The 17,915-nt window shown below is 38.7% G+C and overlaps 1 protein-coding gene across 3 annotated transcripts in view; it reads right to left on the reverse strand.

The window, feature by feature from the left end:
* Positions 1–255: 255 nt before the first annotated feature.
* The window catches only part of LOC124121153 (protein mono-ADP-ribosyltransferase PARP14-like), a 76,985-nt gene continuing 59,325 nt past the window's right edge, over positions 256–17,915 (reverse strand). For 2 of the 3 annotated variants that reach the window (XM_048388639.1, XM_048388638.1), the window contains 6 exons: positions 17,564–17,764; positions 16,367–16,572; positions 14,911–15,331; positions 13,504–13,646; positions 9,629–9,803; positions 256–8,916 (listed from right to left, as the gene is read on the reverse strand). In XM_048388639.1, coding sequence (XP_048244596.1) covers positions 8,633–8,916; positions 9,629–9,803; positions 13,504–13,646; positions 14,911–15,331; positions 16,367–16,572; positions 17,564–17,764 — 1,430 coding nt within the window. In that variant the 3' untranslated portion in view covers positions 256–8,632. The remainder of the gene's footprint in view (positions 8,917–9,628; positions 9,804–13,503; positions 13,647–14,910; positions 15,332–16,366; positions 16,573–17,563; positions 17,765–17,915) is intronic. The other variant, XM_048388640.1, reaches the window with a different exon arrangement.

Here is a 17,915-nt window from a genome sequence, read left to right on the forward strand (position 1 = left end):
GACCACAGAGGCGGTCCTGACTAAATGAATAATTAGTAATGAGTCTGTTAGTAAGCACTTACTAACATAAACTTCATCACTTGGTGACACATGCTTTGGAAGGACAGCCCATTTTCTTTGGATGTCACTCTCAAATGAACTCCAGTTTTTTATATCTCTTCTGAAAACACCTATTCAAAGCCTGCTACTATTAACAAAGATGTCATTTTGTGAAAACTGTACAAAATAAAGTTGACATGATGATAAAAAGGAAAATTAACATGTACCATAAGTTTATTCTAAATATGCAAGTGTTACACAAAGTATTCCTTCAGAGACAAAGCATAGGCTGATATAAAGGCAACACACATTACATGTTCCCTATTTAATGGTATACATGTAGTCAACAATTGGAAGGAGCCACATGATGAACAAATACATGTGCCTCTGACATCCATCCGACATTACACAACAACCTCAACCAGACAATAGAAGCATCAAGGGAAAAGTATTCAAATAAAGGCCAAAATTTAAACAATGGTACCACATGAAAGGCCACTCTTATGAAAGTCGACAAGATATTTTACTCCAATCAAATACCAGTACCTCTCTTCGGGAAGATCCATTATATTTGGTTCAATCACGTTAACTTTCCAATCAGCTAATCAGTATTGATGTTTCTAAAGTCTCAGCAAAGTTGAACAAATGAAGCATTCAGAGCAGCATATTTGATTTCAATACTGAAAGGAACATCAATGGGCTGAATAATGTTGTGCTTATTTCATATACCTTGTTGTTTGACAAAACAAGAAACAAAGAGCTCTGCAAAACAGCAACCAGGAAACCAGAAACAACACATGCCTGATTTTCTGTATTTTGTGAAATGTCTGATGGCAGCCACATTTGATCTCTGATCACGATTCAAGAAACAAACTTGAAATGGAGATCACCTCAACCAACAATTTTCAATCCACAAAGTCCTTAAGTTTTGGAGACGATGTTTCAATCCTTTTCTAAAAATTTAAGATTGCAACCACATTGATGCCTTGAACAAACTTGACCCCTCTTCTCATAGCAACACACACACAAAATTTCAGCTGAATCCATCAACCATTACAGAAAAGACTTAATTATTTTTAAAAAGTTTATTGATGATAATGACAAGATCAGCTACCGTGTCCTTTTTGCTACAACTTAAATATCAATGATGAAAGGTAATAAACTAAAATGAACGACACGCAGATGCATAAGATGGAATCATAAACAGATAAGGGGTGGAAGTTCACACACAAAAGCATGTTCCACATGTACCTTTCCATTGTTATAATCCTGAATCTAAGAGCAAAAAATGTAATTACTAATTAATTACTTTTCAGGCTCTTACCTAGAAGTTGACCTTGATATTACTGTCCAAAGTCTCAAAAACCTTTATTCACATTATCTTGAAGTATTTAAATCTAGATAGATTGATTACCATATTAATACATACTGTGTATTGGACATTGTACTTGTTGATAAAACAAATAAATGTTCTAAATATTATTTGAATCACATTCTAAACTCATATTAGATTTCCTGTGTGAATGGATGTGAAAATATATCCTGGGAGAATCCCTGCAAATTTTTGCTGGTGTTTGTTTTTTCTTGAAGCATGGTGTGTATACATTTCCTTTATCATCATATTAAAAAACATTATTATCAGGCTGGAACAGACTCTCTCACTGGTTTTGAATGATCTCCATGGGCTAAATGTTGAGGAAAGAATCCAGTTAAATGTACTGACTAATAGATAAAGTGTTGGAAACACACACAAAAGCAATTATTGTATGTACCGATCCATGGTTATGATGCTAAATCCAATAGCAAAAACTATGACATATTTCACATCGGTACCATGACACAAATGCCTTACCACCTTTTCTATTAAGTTACATGGATTATTGCAATCAAACATATTTGCACAAGTAATTTGTCATCTAGCATGTATCTTGATATTTGAAAAGGTACAGTGATCTGTAGGTAAATGTGCTCTTGGCCAGACACTGGATGATGTTTTGAAACTGATGTAGTCAAGAATATGAACATATTGAAGAGGACATGACTGTACTGGCATACATATTGTTTTTCTTTTCCTCTTGTCATAAATGTAGTGTTTTCAAAAATAGAACCACAAGGCTCTGTAGCTCACCTAAATCTTTCTGGAATATAATATTATACAAAACATGTCATTCAAGGGTAAAGAAGAATCAACAAAAGAAATAATAGTTTTCACACATGTTCATATTAATACATCATATCTGGCTATGTAGAGGGCCAACCGTAAACAACCATCATGATTGCCATGTAAGAGAAGCCATTTCAACTCTCAAAACCTTAAGTAAAAAGTAGACCACAGTTGATTATATCAACATTATTTACAAATGTTAAAATTAGAGAATGACATGTCAAGAATTACATCTATTATGGTACTCTATCATGTTAGACAATTACTGCAGATGCTAAAATCTGAGACAAATAGAAATGGTGCTTTAATTAATATAGTGAGTGAGTGAGTTTGGTTTAACACCGCTTTTAACAGTATTCCAGTTATATCGCAGCTTAATTAATATAGAATTTGGAGGATGAAGGTAACCTTCATATAGCATCTCTCATCTCATTTCACCTGGGTCAACGATTTCCATGGTGGAGAAGCACATCTCCTTACACTTTTGTCATTTTGTACTGCCAAACTAGATTTTTTAGATTAAATTTATACCATGTAAATCTCTGACATTCCAACTCGTCACAAATATATGTTGTCAAGACCAATAATAAACATTGACAGTGAAACCATATTTCCCAGTCATAAATATGTAATATCTATGATTAATACATTCTTCATGATTGTAATGTTAAGTATTCTATCATAACATTTGAGTCACAGCTATTAATTGTATGCATATCTAGCATACAAAATTGTAAAAGCATCACATGCCATGTTAAAGGAGACAAGATGGATACACTTACACATTTCAAGATGTAATTGCAACACAACAGTACAGCTAAGCTGTCAAAGAAGGTTGTGTACTAAGTGCACCAAAGTGGTGGCGTTAATGGATATCCAAGTATATAAATGATAAAAGCATGTTAATATCTATGTTCATACACAAACTATTTGACAACCTACAACAAACCTAGTGCAGCAAGGTTAACAATCTATCAAACTCATATTCTTGTAAACATTTTAAATCCCTTTTAGATATTGAAATTTATTTCAGAGTTTCTATGTCTCTTCATCTAAGAATCTTTAGATGCAGCAGTCTTAAAACTGGCTGTAAAAACTGGAAGATACCAAGACATGAACTCTGAAGAAAGACTTTGTTCAGACTGTGTACTGGAGTAAAATATTACACAGAAATCAAATTTCACATTTTGCTTGTGTATGAATATGTATATTTGCATACTATTGATATAGGAAAATGTATACATATCCAATTCTATGCACATGATGAAATATTCCATAACACCGGTGTATAACCTTAACAGGACAGCAACATATAAATAGTTGCTAACATATTCACATTGTTTATACCTGTATCTGATTAATTGTATGTTTTAATCGGAGTATATGGCATACCCGGTAGGTAAATTTGAATGTGAAACTGTCTTCCTGTAATGTCTTACCATTAAAGCTTTAATAAATATAAAACTTTCTTCTACTTTTGAGTGGAGGCAGTCAGGTAGCCTAGTGGTTAAAGCATTCGCTCATTACTCAGAAGACCCAGGTTCGATTCCCGACATGGGTACAATGTGTGAAGCCCATTTCTGGTGTTACCATGTATTATATGTGTGCATGTGTGTGTGTTTGTACTAGTCCGGACTAATGCCTGTTTTATTGTGAAAGCTGATTTATTTACCATACCACAGTTTAACATGGATACCCCACTCAGAAACATTATACTGACTCCGAGCCAACCAGTCTTTGTTTTATCCCCTGAATACCAAGTGCCAGCCAGGGTAACAACAAGTACCATGTTTTAATGTCTTTTGGTATGACACGGTCTGGAATCGAACTACCAAGTTGAACCTTCCACTCTCCAGGTAAACACTCTGTCCACTAAACCACAGAGGCGGTCTTCAACTTTGTGTAGAAAATTGGCATAAATAAAGTGTTAACCACACACAAAGAACCATGACATAAGTTCACATTGATGATGTTAATCCAGCAAAATAACAAATATACAATATATAAAGACAAAGAGGACACTGTCATCACTGCCACATTCAAAGATACAGGATAAATTGAAAGCTGAAAGATAACTGAGAGATTAATAATAATGTGGTTTCAGTGAAGAGCTGTTACTTGCAGATAGCATGTATCATATTGTTTCAAAACTTTAAATATAATACTGTCAAATTAACCGGTAATATTAAGAAACAGATTTACACATACATCAATGTACATTTAACACATAACTCCTCTCAACTGTGTAGACCTGTGATATGAATCATCAACTTCCAGACCTGTATCAATACAAGCTGGATATGAATCATCAACTTCCAGACCTGTCTAAATACAAGCTGGATATGAATCATCAACTTCCAGACCTGTCTAAATACAAGCTGGATATGAATCATCAACTTCCAGACCTGTCTCAGTACTAGACTGGATATGAATCATCAACTTCCAGACCTGTCTCAGTACTAGACTGGATATGAATCATCAACTTCCAGACCTGTCTCAGTACTAGACTGGATATGAATCATCAACTTCCAGACCTGTATCAATACTAGCTGGATATGAATCATCAACTTCCAGACCGGTCTCAATACAAGCTGGATATGAATCATCAACTTCCAGACCTGTCTCAGTACTAGACGGGATATGAATCATCAACTTCCAGACCTGTATCAATACAAGCTGGATATGAATCATCAACTTCCAGACCTATATCAATACAAGCTGGATATGAATCATCAACTTCCAGACCTGTCTAAATACAAGCTGGATATGAATCATCAACTTCCAGACCTATATCAATACAAGCTGGATATGAATCATCAACTTCCAGACCTGTCTAAATACAAGCTGGATATGAATCATCAACTTCCAGACCGGTATCAATACAAGCTGGATATGAATCATCAACTTCCAGACCTGTATCAATACAAGCTGGATATGAATCATCAACTTCCAGACCGGTATCAATACAAGCTGGATATGAATCATCAACTTCCAGACCGGTATCAATACAAGCTGGATATGAATCATCAACTTCCAGACCTGTATCAATACAAGCTGGATATGAATCATCAACTTCCAGACCTGTCTCAGTACTGGACTGGATATGAATCATCAACTTCCAGACCTGTATCAATACAAGCTGGATATGAATCATCAACTTCCAGACCTGTATCAATACAAGCTGGATATGAATCATCAACTTCCAGACCTATATCAATACAAGCTGGATATGAATCATCAACTTCCAGACATGTCTCAATACAAGCTGGATATGAATCATCAACTTCCAGACCTGTCTCAGTACTAGACTGGATATGAATCATCAACTTCCAGACCTGTATCAATACAAGCTGGATATGAATCATCAACTTCCAGACATGTATCAATACAAGCTGGATATGAATCATCAACTTCCAGACATGTCTCAATACAAGCTGGATATGAATCATCAACTTCCAGACCTGTCTCAGTACTAGACTGGATATGAATCATCAACTTCCAGACCTGTATCAATACAAGCTGGATATGAATCATCAACTTCCAGACCTGTATCAATACAAGCTGGATATGAATCATCAACTTCCAGACCTGTCTCAATACTAGCTGGATATGAATCATCAACTTCCAGACCTGTATCAGTACAAGCGGGATATGAATCATCAACTTCCAGACCTGTATCAATACTAGCTGGATATGAATCATCAACTTCCAGACCGGTCTAAATACAAGCTGGATATGAATCATCAACTTCCAGACCTGTCTCAGTACTAGACTGGATATGAATCATCAACTTCCAGACCGGTCTAAATACAAGCTGGATATGAATCATCAACTTCCAGACCTGTCTCAGTACTAGACTGGATATGAATCATCAACTTCCAGACCTGTCTCAGTACTAGACTGGATATGAATCATCAACTTCCAGACCTGTCTCAGTACTAGCTGGATATGAATCATCAACTTCCAGACCTGTATCAATACTAGCTGGATATGAATCATCAACTTCCAGACCTGTCTCAGTACAAGCTGGATATGAATCATCAACTTCCAGACCTGTATCAATACTAGCTGGATATGAATCATCAACTTCCAGACCTGTCTCAGTTCTAGACTGGATATGAATCATCAACTTCCAGACCTGTATCAATACAAGCTGGATATGAATCATCAACTTCCAGACCTGTATCAATACAAGCTGGATATGAATCATCAACTTCCAGACCTGGCTCAGTACTAGACTGGATATGAATCATCAACTTCCAGACCTGTATCAATACAAGCTGGATATGAATCATCAACTTCCAGACCTGTCTAAATACAAGCTGGATATGAATCATCAACTTCCAGACCTGTCTAAATACAAGCTGGATATGAATCATCAACTTCCAGACCGGTATCAGTACAAGCTGGATATGAATCATCAACTTCCAGACCTGTCTAAATACAAGCTGGATATGAATCATCAACTTCCAGACCTGTATCAATACAAGCTGGATATGAATCATCAACTTCCAGACCGGTATCAATACAAGCTGGATATGAATCATCAACTTCCAGACCTGTCTCAGTACTAGACTGGATATGAATCATCAACTTCCAGACCTGTATCAATACAAGCTGGATATGAATCATCAACTTCCAGACCTGTCTCAATACTAGCTGGATATGAATCATCAACTTCCAGACCTGTATCAATACAAGCTGGATATGAATCATCAACTTCCAGACCTGTCTCAGTACAAGCTGGATATGAATCATCAACTTCCAGACCGGTCTCAATACAAGCTGGATATGAATCATCAACTTCCAGACCTGTCTCAATACAAGCTGGATATGAATCATCAACTTCCAGACCTGTCTCAATACAAGCTGGATATGAATCATCAACTTCCAGACCTGTATCAATACAAGCTGGATATGAATCATCAACTTCCAGACCTGTCTCAATACAAGCTGGATATGAATCATCAACTTCCAGACCGGTATCAATACAAGCTGGATATGAATCATCAACTTCCAGACCTGTCTCAATACTAGCTGGATATGAATCATCAATACAAATTGATGAAAATACAGCTGTATCAAACTAAACAAGTCTGATCTACACTTAAGTTTGTAAGTGTCTCATTTCTAAGCATAGTCAAATCTAAACGTTGCAATATAAGTATCACAAAAAGAATCAGGTCCCATATGATTCACTGAAATCATTGCTTGATTTTGCATGTGCACAGATATTCAAGAGTATATTTAATTTGGGATAAAAGTTCACAATTACTAAAACTTATACACAAACTGATGTCTGTTTGGTGTTTAACGCTGCACTCAGCAATTGTCAAGCTCGGTGTATGGTGACGGCCTCCAAGTAACTGAGTCTAGAACAGTGATGAGCATGATGAATATATCGTGAGCACCATTCCACGCTGTCAAGGAACCAGGACACACAATCCAGTCACAGAGCCTGGCTTTTACTTGCTCCATACAAGAAGCCTAGCTGATGGGGACCAATTCTAATCAAGAATCCACATGGCGCCGCCAGTTAATAAAGAACAACAATATGGATACTAATTCTGTAAATCTGGGAACATGCAAACACAAACAATTCTTAAGTCAGGTTACAGTCTTACCAATTTACAATCCTTGCAAATTAGGTTGCTTTACAAAGCCATCTGGTATCTTCAATATAATATGATCACAAGAACAATCCTAACTGACAAATGATTACCCTAACTACATTGAAACTATCATCTTCCTGAGGCAAGGGTGTTAACTGACTGTAAAAGTCCAGTTTCCACCCTTGCCGAACTAAGCTTGAATTTCATGGCTTCATGGTAGCCCCACCAGTGGCTATTACAAGTTATGTCCCTTCGACGTCCCTCCTATTGGCCAATCAGATTCCACTCTCACATCACTTGCATTTGCTTGAAACAAAATAGCGTGGCCCAGTCAAAATGATCTGATCGATAATCAAGATCTATATTGTAATAAAACAGGATTAACCCTGCGAAGTGCATCAAATCATTTGAGCACCTTCATGAAAAACATGAGGAGATTTTGAAATTATCAGTCGACAACCAGTACACATGCTTAGCGAATCCTTCATTCAACGGAAATCTGCACTTTGAAATCCATGTTGTTTATGAACCGGATGTCTAGTTCATTGCATGACTTTGATGGGACTATGCATAGACTTGTTAGTCAAGTCAAAATGTAACTCTGAAATTCCAGCCTATTTTGGCAAGGCTGGAAACTTGACTTTCTCAGACAGTTAACTCCCTTGCCTAAGAAAGATGAGAAACTATGTAATTCACACAAGACAATAATTACACCATCTTAACCTATATCATGAATGAGCCTACCTCGTGCCTCACTGAGGCAAGTTAACACAAATACTGCTTAAATACATTGAAAGAATATAAAAGGTCATTGAATTCATGCATAAGTGATAAGGTATTCTGGATAGGCCTGGGTGTCATTAAAGATTATGTACATTCCAGGTCCACTGACATTGTCAACCACAGAATCAAACTGTATGTGATTGGCAGCATCTCTTTGTGGCGGGACTCTCATCCCACCTTGTCCTCGACAGTACATCCCTGTGAGCACCCGGGCTTGAAACATGTGCTTGTGACCCTGTCTGTCTGGCACGGCGTAGGTATTTCTGTCTGAATAAGCAGCTTGAACTGCGAAGTATACACCTTCTCCTACTGCGGTGGCTAAAGGAAGTAAGAATTCATCATGTAATATTTGTCAAACATATTTTGAAATATTTCAAAATAATTTAAGGTCATGATACCAGGGAACTCAAGAAAATGCAAACATTTAAATAAAAACACACATGTGCTTGAGCTTACACTACTGTGCAGTGGAACCCAAATTTCTACCTTCTATAAAAGTTTTGGATGAGTTGACATCTCCCATCCAACCACAGTTTACTGTCTACCAATAAAATATATATGTCTGAGTGATAACAAAAATGACATTTTCAATATAGCTATCATGGCTATTCTGTCAGCAAGTATTAGAGAGGCTAACGTTGGTAACATCCACGTAAATTTCTGCATGGCTTCATGTGTTAAGTACATCATATGTTAAAAGGCACAACACTCCAAGGTATTGAAATATGGATGGCAGTTTTCTTTGCAGAGTCACAATTGGCTTATTTTGCACCATAATCTTGACTGATGTGACTATGGGCATCTGGTGATTACACTGTTTAATTAAAGCGGCACCGGTAAGAAGAGTTGCTCTTATAGAAAACATAAACGTCAGCAGTAGGAGGGTAAACTGACAGTTGGTGGGACAGAAGGAAAATGAAAACCAATGCCACAAAAGAAGCTCACTTCAGCCTTTAGTTTAGGCGAGGTGAAAATATGACTAATGCAGCTCAGTCATTCTCTCTTGAATGACCACCTGGATAGTACATACCATTCTTTCCACAGTAGCTGCGATTAAAGCCACCTTTATAGATACTGGGAATGGCATCCACAGCTGTCCCATGCCACAACACTGTCTCATTCTGATGTCCTGGGTTCTGTTTTTCCAACTGTTGTTTCTTTGCAACATACTGCTGCCACAGGAACTTAGTCTGTACCCGCTCAATCTGAAAACATAAAAAATCATACAGCACACTTTTAAGTTTTCTGGAATATTATATCTCATGAGATTCACAGAAGGGAAAACAAGAACATTCAATACACTCACAGACAGACAACCTCACTGCAGATACTGTGAATGCACATAGCTGGCTGAGAAGTGGGTTGGTTGGTTTGTTGTTTAATGCCACACTCAGCAATAATCCAGCTATATGACGGCGGTCTGTAAATAATCGAGTCTGGACCAGACAATCCAGTGATTAATATCATGAGCATCGAGCCACGCAATTGGGATCGATGACATGCATCAACCAAGTCAGCAAGGCTGACCACCCGATCCCGTTAGTCGCCTTTTACGACAAGCATAGCCGCCTTTTACGGCAAGCATGGGTTGCTGAAGACCTATTCTACCCAGGAAGCTGGCTGAGAAGAGTGAAAACAATGATGTTCAACAATCCCTGGTTTCAAAGGCTTTATGTATTTGGCTTGTCTTGCCAAAACAGAGGTTCAACAAATCATCAAAATAATGGTTAATAATTCTTAGATAAATACCTCTATTACATCATTGCCATAATCCTGTATTTTGGCTGCAATCAGATGATAATACATTTTTTCAACAAAAATCCTCTTCAATGTTAACTACATAACCAATTGCAGACAGCTCATCTTTCAAAACTTTTATCCGCAAGAGACTTCCTCTGTGGCAGAGCGTCCGCCAGGAGAGCAGAAGGTCCGGGGTTCAATCCCCGGCCACATCATACCAAAATACATTAAAAGATGGTAGTTGTTGTTACCCTGCCTGGTACTTGCCACTGAGGGGCCAAAACAAGGAGTGGTTGGCCAACAGTCAGTATACTGTTCCATTCATTAATAGCCATCAAGAGGCCTGTCCAATCCATCAACAGAGCATCGACTTGGAAAGCCATCGGATCCGGCACTGGGCTCATATACACTGGAAGTTGATTGTTTAGGTAGGTTCCAGATGTGGAGTATGCCATAGAGAGGTTAGATTTCTTGATTAAGAATCCATTCCGTTGCTCCAGTTCTCCCTCGTTAGGAAAGGCTGTCTGCTAAGATGTTCACCTTCCCAGGAATATGTCTTGCTTCCATCTGAGTCTAAGGCAAAAAATCATGTAGTTTACATTATCAGGGAGCTGGACTTGGTCCCTCCTTGCCTCTCGATGTATGCCACAACTATGGTGTTGTATGCGGCGATGAGTGAGGAGTAGGCGATTCAAGAGAGTATACAATATTGTCTTCATCTCCTTGCAGTTGATGTGGAGGTGCTCCTCTAAAGCATACCATAAACCCTGGATCATGAGATCATCCATGTCGAGTCGGAGGTGTCCGTATATAGATGGTGCTCAGAAAGACCAATGGATGTCTAGTCGCAAGTCGTGTCTGAACAAGAAAATCCAAGGTTTGAGATCAGAGGGAGATGAACCAGAAGATGCAACATCAATCTTCCTCTGTTAGTCATGTCTTGGGGAGATGTTAGGTTTCCTAGCATGTGGCATCCAGGGAATGTTCTCCAAACTCTTTGTCAGGAAAAGTTGACCCTTGGGCTTTGACTGCAAAGTTGATCATAGAGACTTGAAAGGGCTCTGCAGTATATTGACGGACCTCGTCAACGATATTCCCAAGCTTGTCATTGAAGATCTTGGGAGCAGTGATGGATTGGGACATGACCACCTTCTTAGCTTGAGCCGAGACTGCTCTCAAATTAATCTGTGGAGTTGTTGTCTCTGAGCCCAAAGTAGTTGGGACAACATCCATACTTGAGTGGCAAGTAAGTCCCCTTGCATGGTTTCCTGCAGACTGTGTATGAGGCCAACGTGATCTATATGAATGTCCGACAGCAGTGTGTCCCCTCATTCAATGATTGTTATAGTGGGTGACATACCTAATCCTTTGCCCAGTGCTATTGTTTTTCACAATCATATTAGAAAGAGTTTGCAAATTCAGTAAACCTGGTAACCTGTACACATGTAGAATGCCTCAAAAAGATGATCTGGATCTACATATGATATGTTATTATTCCCCTGACATCATATAGCTGTAACATCACTGAGTGCGGCAATAAAAAACAAACCCATATATATCCTCACACAACATACTTACTACATACAGAATGCCATTAGGATACATGCTCAAACATGAAGGTGTTTGCACTATGTGCACAAACTGAAGATGTTCAATCCCTTGCACAAAGATACAATGTCAGGACCTGTCAGTTAAAATGGTAAGCTGTTGACTAAACTTGGTTCATCCTACTACTGTGAACACTTCTTGAGTAATCACAAACATTCAATAACTCAATGAACAACAAAAATATAGCATATGTTTCACATTTAATGGAGGTCACTGTCTGCCACAATAATCATAGGATTGTCATCACATGTCATGCATAAACAGTCAGATAAATTGAAATAATATACGATTTAATAAATATATCTGCAGGAACAGGTATTTAAGTGAAAATAGCAAACATTGTTTACTAATAACCTTCACTGTGACCTTGACCTTTAAATAAGGTCACTCAAGACCATTTCTAATCTTTGTCACGCCCTAAAGAAGACTGTAACAAGTTTCATAGATCTACAGTAAATTCCTTTTCAATAACGCAGTGATCATGAAAAAGCCTTTTCAGCCTATGATTCACGCTATCAGTAGAGCCTTGATACTGTAACAGCGCAAGTTTGGGCGGCAATAAATATAAACTGAGTACAAGAAATGTCCTTCCTTGAGAAGTAAAGTTAGAAGTGATTTTTTAAAATGTATACAATGTAAATGCAGCAGGATGTGGAGTCATCCCATGGATGACATCGTTACCATGTCAGCTTGCTGACGGGGTTAATCTCTTTGGTTACGTGGACACGGCATCAGACCTTGGACCAGAAGGTCCATGGTTTGAATCACATCAAGGGACTCCGTAGTTTTATAGCCGCTACATAACATTGAAGTTGTAGCTATGGCCAGCTTGGCAAATCAGCGAGGCAGACCCGTGAAGATCCGGGGTAGAATAGGTCTTCAACAACCCATGCTTGCCGTAAAAGGCGACTACGCTTGTCGTAAGAGGCAACTAACGGGATCGGTTGGTCAGACTTGCTGACTTGGTTGATGCATGTCATAATATCCCATTTGCGTGGATCGATGCTCATGAAGTTAATCACTGGATTGTCTGGTACAGACCAGACCACCGTCATATCGCTGGAATATTGCTGAATGTGGCATTAAACAACAAACAAAATTCAGCGAGACAAAAGACAAGGCTGGTGCATGCAGGGGCAAAGAGTGTTGCAAGTCAAAAGCATGCAGTGTGACAATAACCGGAGGCTAAACTAATAGAAAGCTTACTTGATGTTACAGAGCTAAGGAATGAATGTTTTAGCTATACAATACTGAAGGATAACATATATTCTAATTAATACTATATTCTTTGATGTAAGTATCTAAGGTATTTAACTGATTAAATGTCTTCGAGTTCATACAACCTTACTAATTACTTACATAACTTAATATTGAGCTATGTACATATGTACAAATACTTGAACCTGCCACATAACAACACATCAATATGTCAAAAACAATAAATATAACTTGTGTATGCTTTAATAAGCACTCCACTTTGTCAATTTTGTAAGCATCAAGGGTGCTTTTACTGCAAGTACGACATGATGTGGCCCAAAAATATTCAAGTGATCCTACCTTCAAGATGGTGGGATATCTTCCAAGGCTGCTCACAAAACTCTGCTCAACATCTGTGTACTCTTGAGAGGGATTGTTAACTGGAACCATTTCACTTTCTTTTGTCATTGTGGTCCAGTTGGCAGGAGCCTCAAATGATGCACCTGAAGATCATAGATACATGTCAGCAGCCTTGTTTTGTTTGTTTGTTGTTTAACGCCGCACTCAGCAATATTCCAGCTATATGATGGTGGTCTGTAAATAATCGAGTCTGGAGTCTCATGAGCATCAATACACCCAATTGGAATACAATGACATGCATCACCCAAGTCAGCGAGCCTGACCACCCTATCACCTCTTATGATAAGAATAGTCACCTTTTACGACAAGCATGGGTTGGTGAAGACCTATTCTAACCCGGATCTTCAAGGGTCAAGCAGCATGGTACCAACATATTACCACCATAATTCTGAACAACATACACATGCTATTAAGTGTATTGTAACATCAATTCAGCTTACATCAGCTATCGTGATTCCAATACAGGAACTTAGAATAGAAACATTGTGTTACAACAACTTAGTTAACTCAAAATAAAAGTTCCATACTAAAGTGGGTAAAACTGTAAAAATAGTAAATAGGGTAGTTCATGAGACACATTAAAAGGTTGAACTTGTTTCAAGGAGTTACATTTTGATTTACCACAGGATGTACATGAACACATGTTTACATCATTACTAAGGAATTGACCTTCACTTTGTGTGAGTTCATTGGAGTATGAACCTTCATAGAGTGAGGGCCAAACTGTATGAACGTCGGAGCATGCGAGGATATTCGTGAACAATCATGCAGTCACGCTCTCTGACATTTCTCAATGTATACTGAAACGCTGAGACCAAGAATAAAGGTTCTAAATAATCAGAAAGAACACTTATGTGTGTTTTCTTGCTAGGGAATTCCCAGGAGTTTCCCCAGGAATGTGGAAGTAGTCCGTCAGTGTTTACGTCATTTCAAGAACACGGTCTCGTGAAAAACGTATGAATGTCAAATTGTGTTGTTCATACAGTTATGAATGTCAATTTCGCGGTCATGTGACCGCTCTCTCGTCCAATGGAAAAGCCGTATATCGTGTAAACTTCAAATTAAAAAATTATTTGCAGATGTACAATGACAGGCATTGTATATGTTAAAGTGTGAAGAATGGCTTTAATACTATCTACTTGTGTAGAATGCATGCATATTTTCCTCAAACATGGGTACTTCAAAAGCAAACATGAAGAGTGCACCCCCAATGAAGCCCTTTCAGAACAAGACACATGATGTGTGCACATGTGGAGGGATCCAACAATATGTTCTGCAACATGTGACAATAGTTTCTAACCTCAAATAATCTGATGATATTGATCATTGATGCTGAGACCAACATACCTTTGATTAGATCTCTTCTGATGACAGAGACTCTATCACTGGGATAATCTGAATTATATTCTTCCATTCTGGTTAAATCAACAATGTAAATGTCTCCATTAGTGTCAGGCGGCAGAGATACAGAAGACTTCTTGCTCTGATAGGCTTCTTCAATTTGTTGATTGATGATCTTTTCATATTCCACTGTTGTGTGTGAGCCTGCTCTATCTACATCAATGTATGACCACTGAACATAGGATGACAGCATCTCGGCCTTATCAGACAGCTGTTCCTGTCGAAGAGCATCCTGTACAATCTTGTGTACTGCCTCCATGGCTGCGATGACATCATTTGTCAAGCCCTGAAGTCTAACTCTTCCTGATGAGCGGCTGTAGTCAACAGAGATGCCAAACTTGGATCCTAGATCTTGAATGTTTGCTTCCTAAAACAAAAAAGATAGACAAAATGTCATAATTTAAATTCTCTCCCTGCTCCTTGAGCTGCAAGGATAGCTAACTGGTCATGGTGATTTCATGTTTCCTGCAGTCATTCTGTTTTGACCTCCGTGGTCTAGTGGTAGAGCGTCCGCCGGGAGAGCGGAAGGTCCGGAGTTCGATCCCCGGCCGCGTCATACCAAGTGACGTTAAAAGATGGTACTTGTTGTTACCCTGTATGGCCCTCGGCATTAAGGGGCTAAAACAAGGACTGGTTGGCTCAGAGTCAGTACACTGTGTCTGAGTGGGGTATTCATGTTAAACTGCGGCATGGTATCTCAGTGGGCTAGCACTATAAATCGGCATCAGTCCGGACTAGTACAAGCAGCCACACAAACACACACACGTACATGCACGTCGCTTTATAACTGCAATAATCTTGGACGCGACGTTAAACCCAATTTCACCTCACCTCACCTCATTCTGTTTTGCACAAAGATACAATGTCATGACCTGTCAGTTAAAACGGTAAGCTGTTGACTATGTCTGTCTATGTAAAATCAAACCAAACATATTTCATTGAGGAATTACTTAAAAACCAAGTTCTACTTTGTAGCAATTTATATCCAGAAACCTCTTGATTTCAGTGAAAGTCACAAATGACATGACTACTAAAGTTAAGTTCAGATCCACTAAAATATGCTCAAGATATATATCATTCAGGATCTTTCTTACAAGGATGAGCTATGTAAATAACCACTAATACCAACTTAGTTTACAGGCCACTGTACTAGTCTGTTTGGGAGAATGTTAAAAAAAAGTGTTTTCAACTAGTACAGATTGCAGCATCCATTTGATTTCTTTCACCATGTTCACAATAATGTTCCAAGTCCTTTATTCCTGTACCATAAGTCTTATCAAACAAAATAATTGTTTGTGCCTACCCTATTGCTGCTTCTTAAGGTCTAAAATCAAATTCTATTCTAATTCTGTTTTGTTGTAAGTTGTAAATAACAATGATCTTCACATGTAAAGGTACTCACCTGCTGTTTAGTCAACGTCTTGAGTGCTTCATCGGATATTGGCCTTGTCATCATATTATTTTGGTACTCGGTTTCTAACATAGATTTTGCTTGTTCAATATGTTTGATGTCATCCGAGAAGAAGTAGAGGGTGACATCATTCACCGGCTGAACTGTTGGCTGTGTGACATGGCCAGTCTGATCATCAGATCCCCCCAAGACAAAATCTACAAAACAAGAGTGAAAGACTCACATGCTGACCCACAACAGCTTGATGAAACATGTATTTCTGATTAAAGTGAGTGAGTGAGATGGGTTTAACGCCGCATTTAACAGTGTTCAAGATATATCATGGCATGTCAGCTTAGTGTGGGGGGAAAGTCTGAGGTGATGCAGGTCTCAGACATGTACCACCATCACTGAAACCCACGAGCACGGGTATGGTGCTGACAAACCTAAAAACATATACGGGGCGAACCAGCTTTCGAACCCACTATCATAGGTTTCTGGCCTGCCAAAGGGACGCAACTCTGCACAGTGAATCGCAGTGCCTTAGTTGACTGTGCCACTAGTGCCCCCATTTCTGATTAGAGGAATTGATTTGCACACAACAGTCATCACAGGATCACCCCAGTCCTATTTGGATGAATAGCAAACGGTGTGTGTGTGGTTATTGCTTAATGCTGCTGTCAGCCACATTGCAGCTATAAGTCGGTGGCCTGGACCAAGCAATCCAGTGATTGGTATTATGAACAACATTCAACACCATTGGGGCAAGCTGACCTGCAATCAACCATGCCACAGAGGCTGATCTTACGATCCTGCATAGCTTGCTTTTGCTAACCCGTGAAGATCCGAGGTAGAATAGGTCTTCAGCAACCCATGCTTGCCGTAAAAGGTGACTATGCCTGTGGTAAGAGGCAATGAACAGCATCGGTATGCTGACTTGGTTGATGCATGTCATCGATCCCAATTGCGTGGATCAATCCTCATGATGTCAATCACTGGATTGTCTGGTCCAGACTTGATTATCAACAGACCGCCGTCCTATAGCTGGAATATTGCTGAGTGCGGCATTAAACAACAAACAAACAAAGCATAGCTTGCTATGGACCAATTCTAACATGATATCCAATTTTACGACTAGCAATGGTGTTTGGGACACACTGTACCCTGAGTGTACATAGGGTTGCAGATTTGCAAACAGCTTATAATTACCGTAAATTTTTTGGAGCTTTCCTTTCTTTTTGGTAGATAGAGCCTTGCTAACTCCTGCAATGAATGGGTCAAGCATATCTTTCTGGAAAATCACCATTCGAATATCTGATATCATTCCATGTTTTTGAGGAGAGCTCTGGTAGTCCTTCACAGCTTCAATCAGGCATGTGGCCATCTGTTCTGGTGTCATATTGCCCTGACCTGTTGAAAAGTTTAAAATGTAAACTTCATTTACAACATTCTCAATGATTTAATGCAGGCTTTTTGCAATATGCAGCTCACTTCGATATACTATGTGATTATAAGACATAACAGAGTAATACTCAATACTTCAAAATGATATATAGATTGG

This window comes from Haliotis rufescens, unplaced genomic scaffold (assembly GCF_023055435.1).
Source record: "Haliotis rufescens isolate VD_foot unplaced genomic scaffold, xgHalRufe1.0.p SCAF_75, whole genome shotgun sequence".
NCBI lineage: Eukaryota > Metazoa > Mollusca > Gastropoda > Lepetellida > Haliotidae > Haliotis > Haliotis rufescens.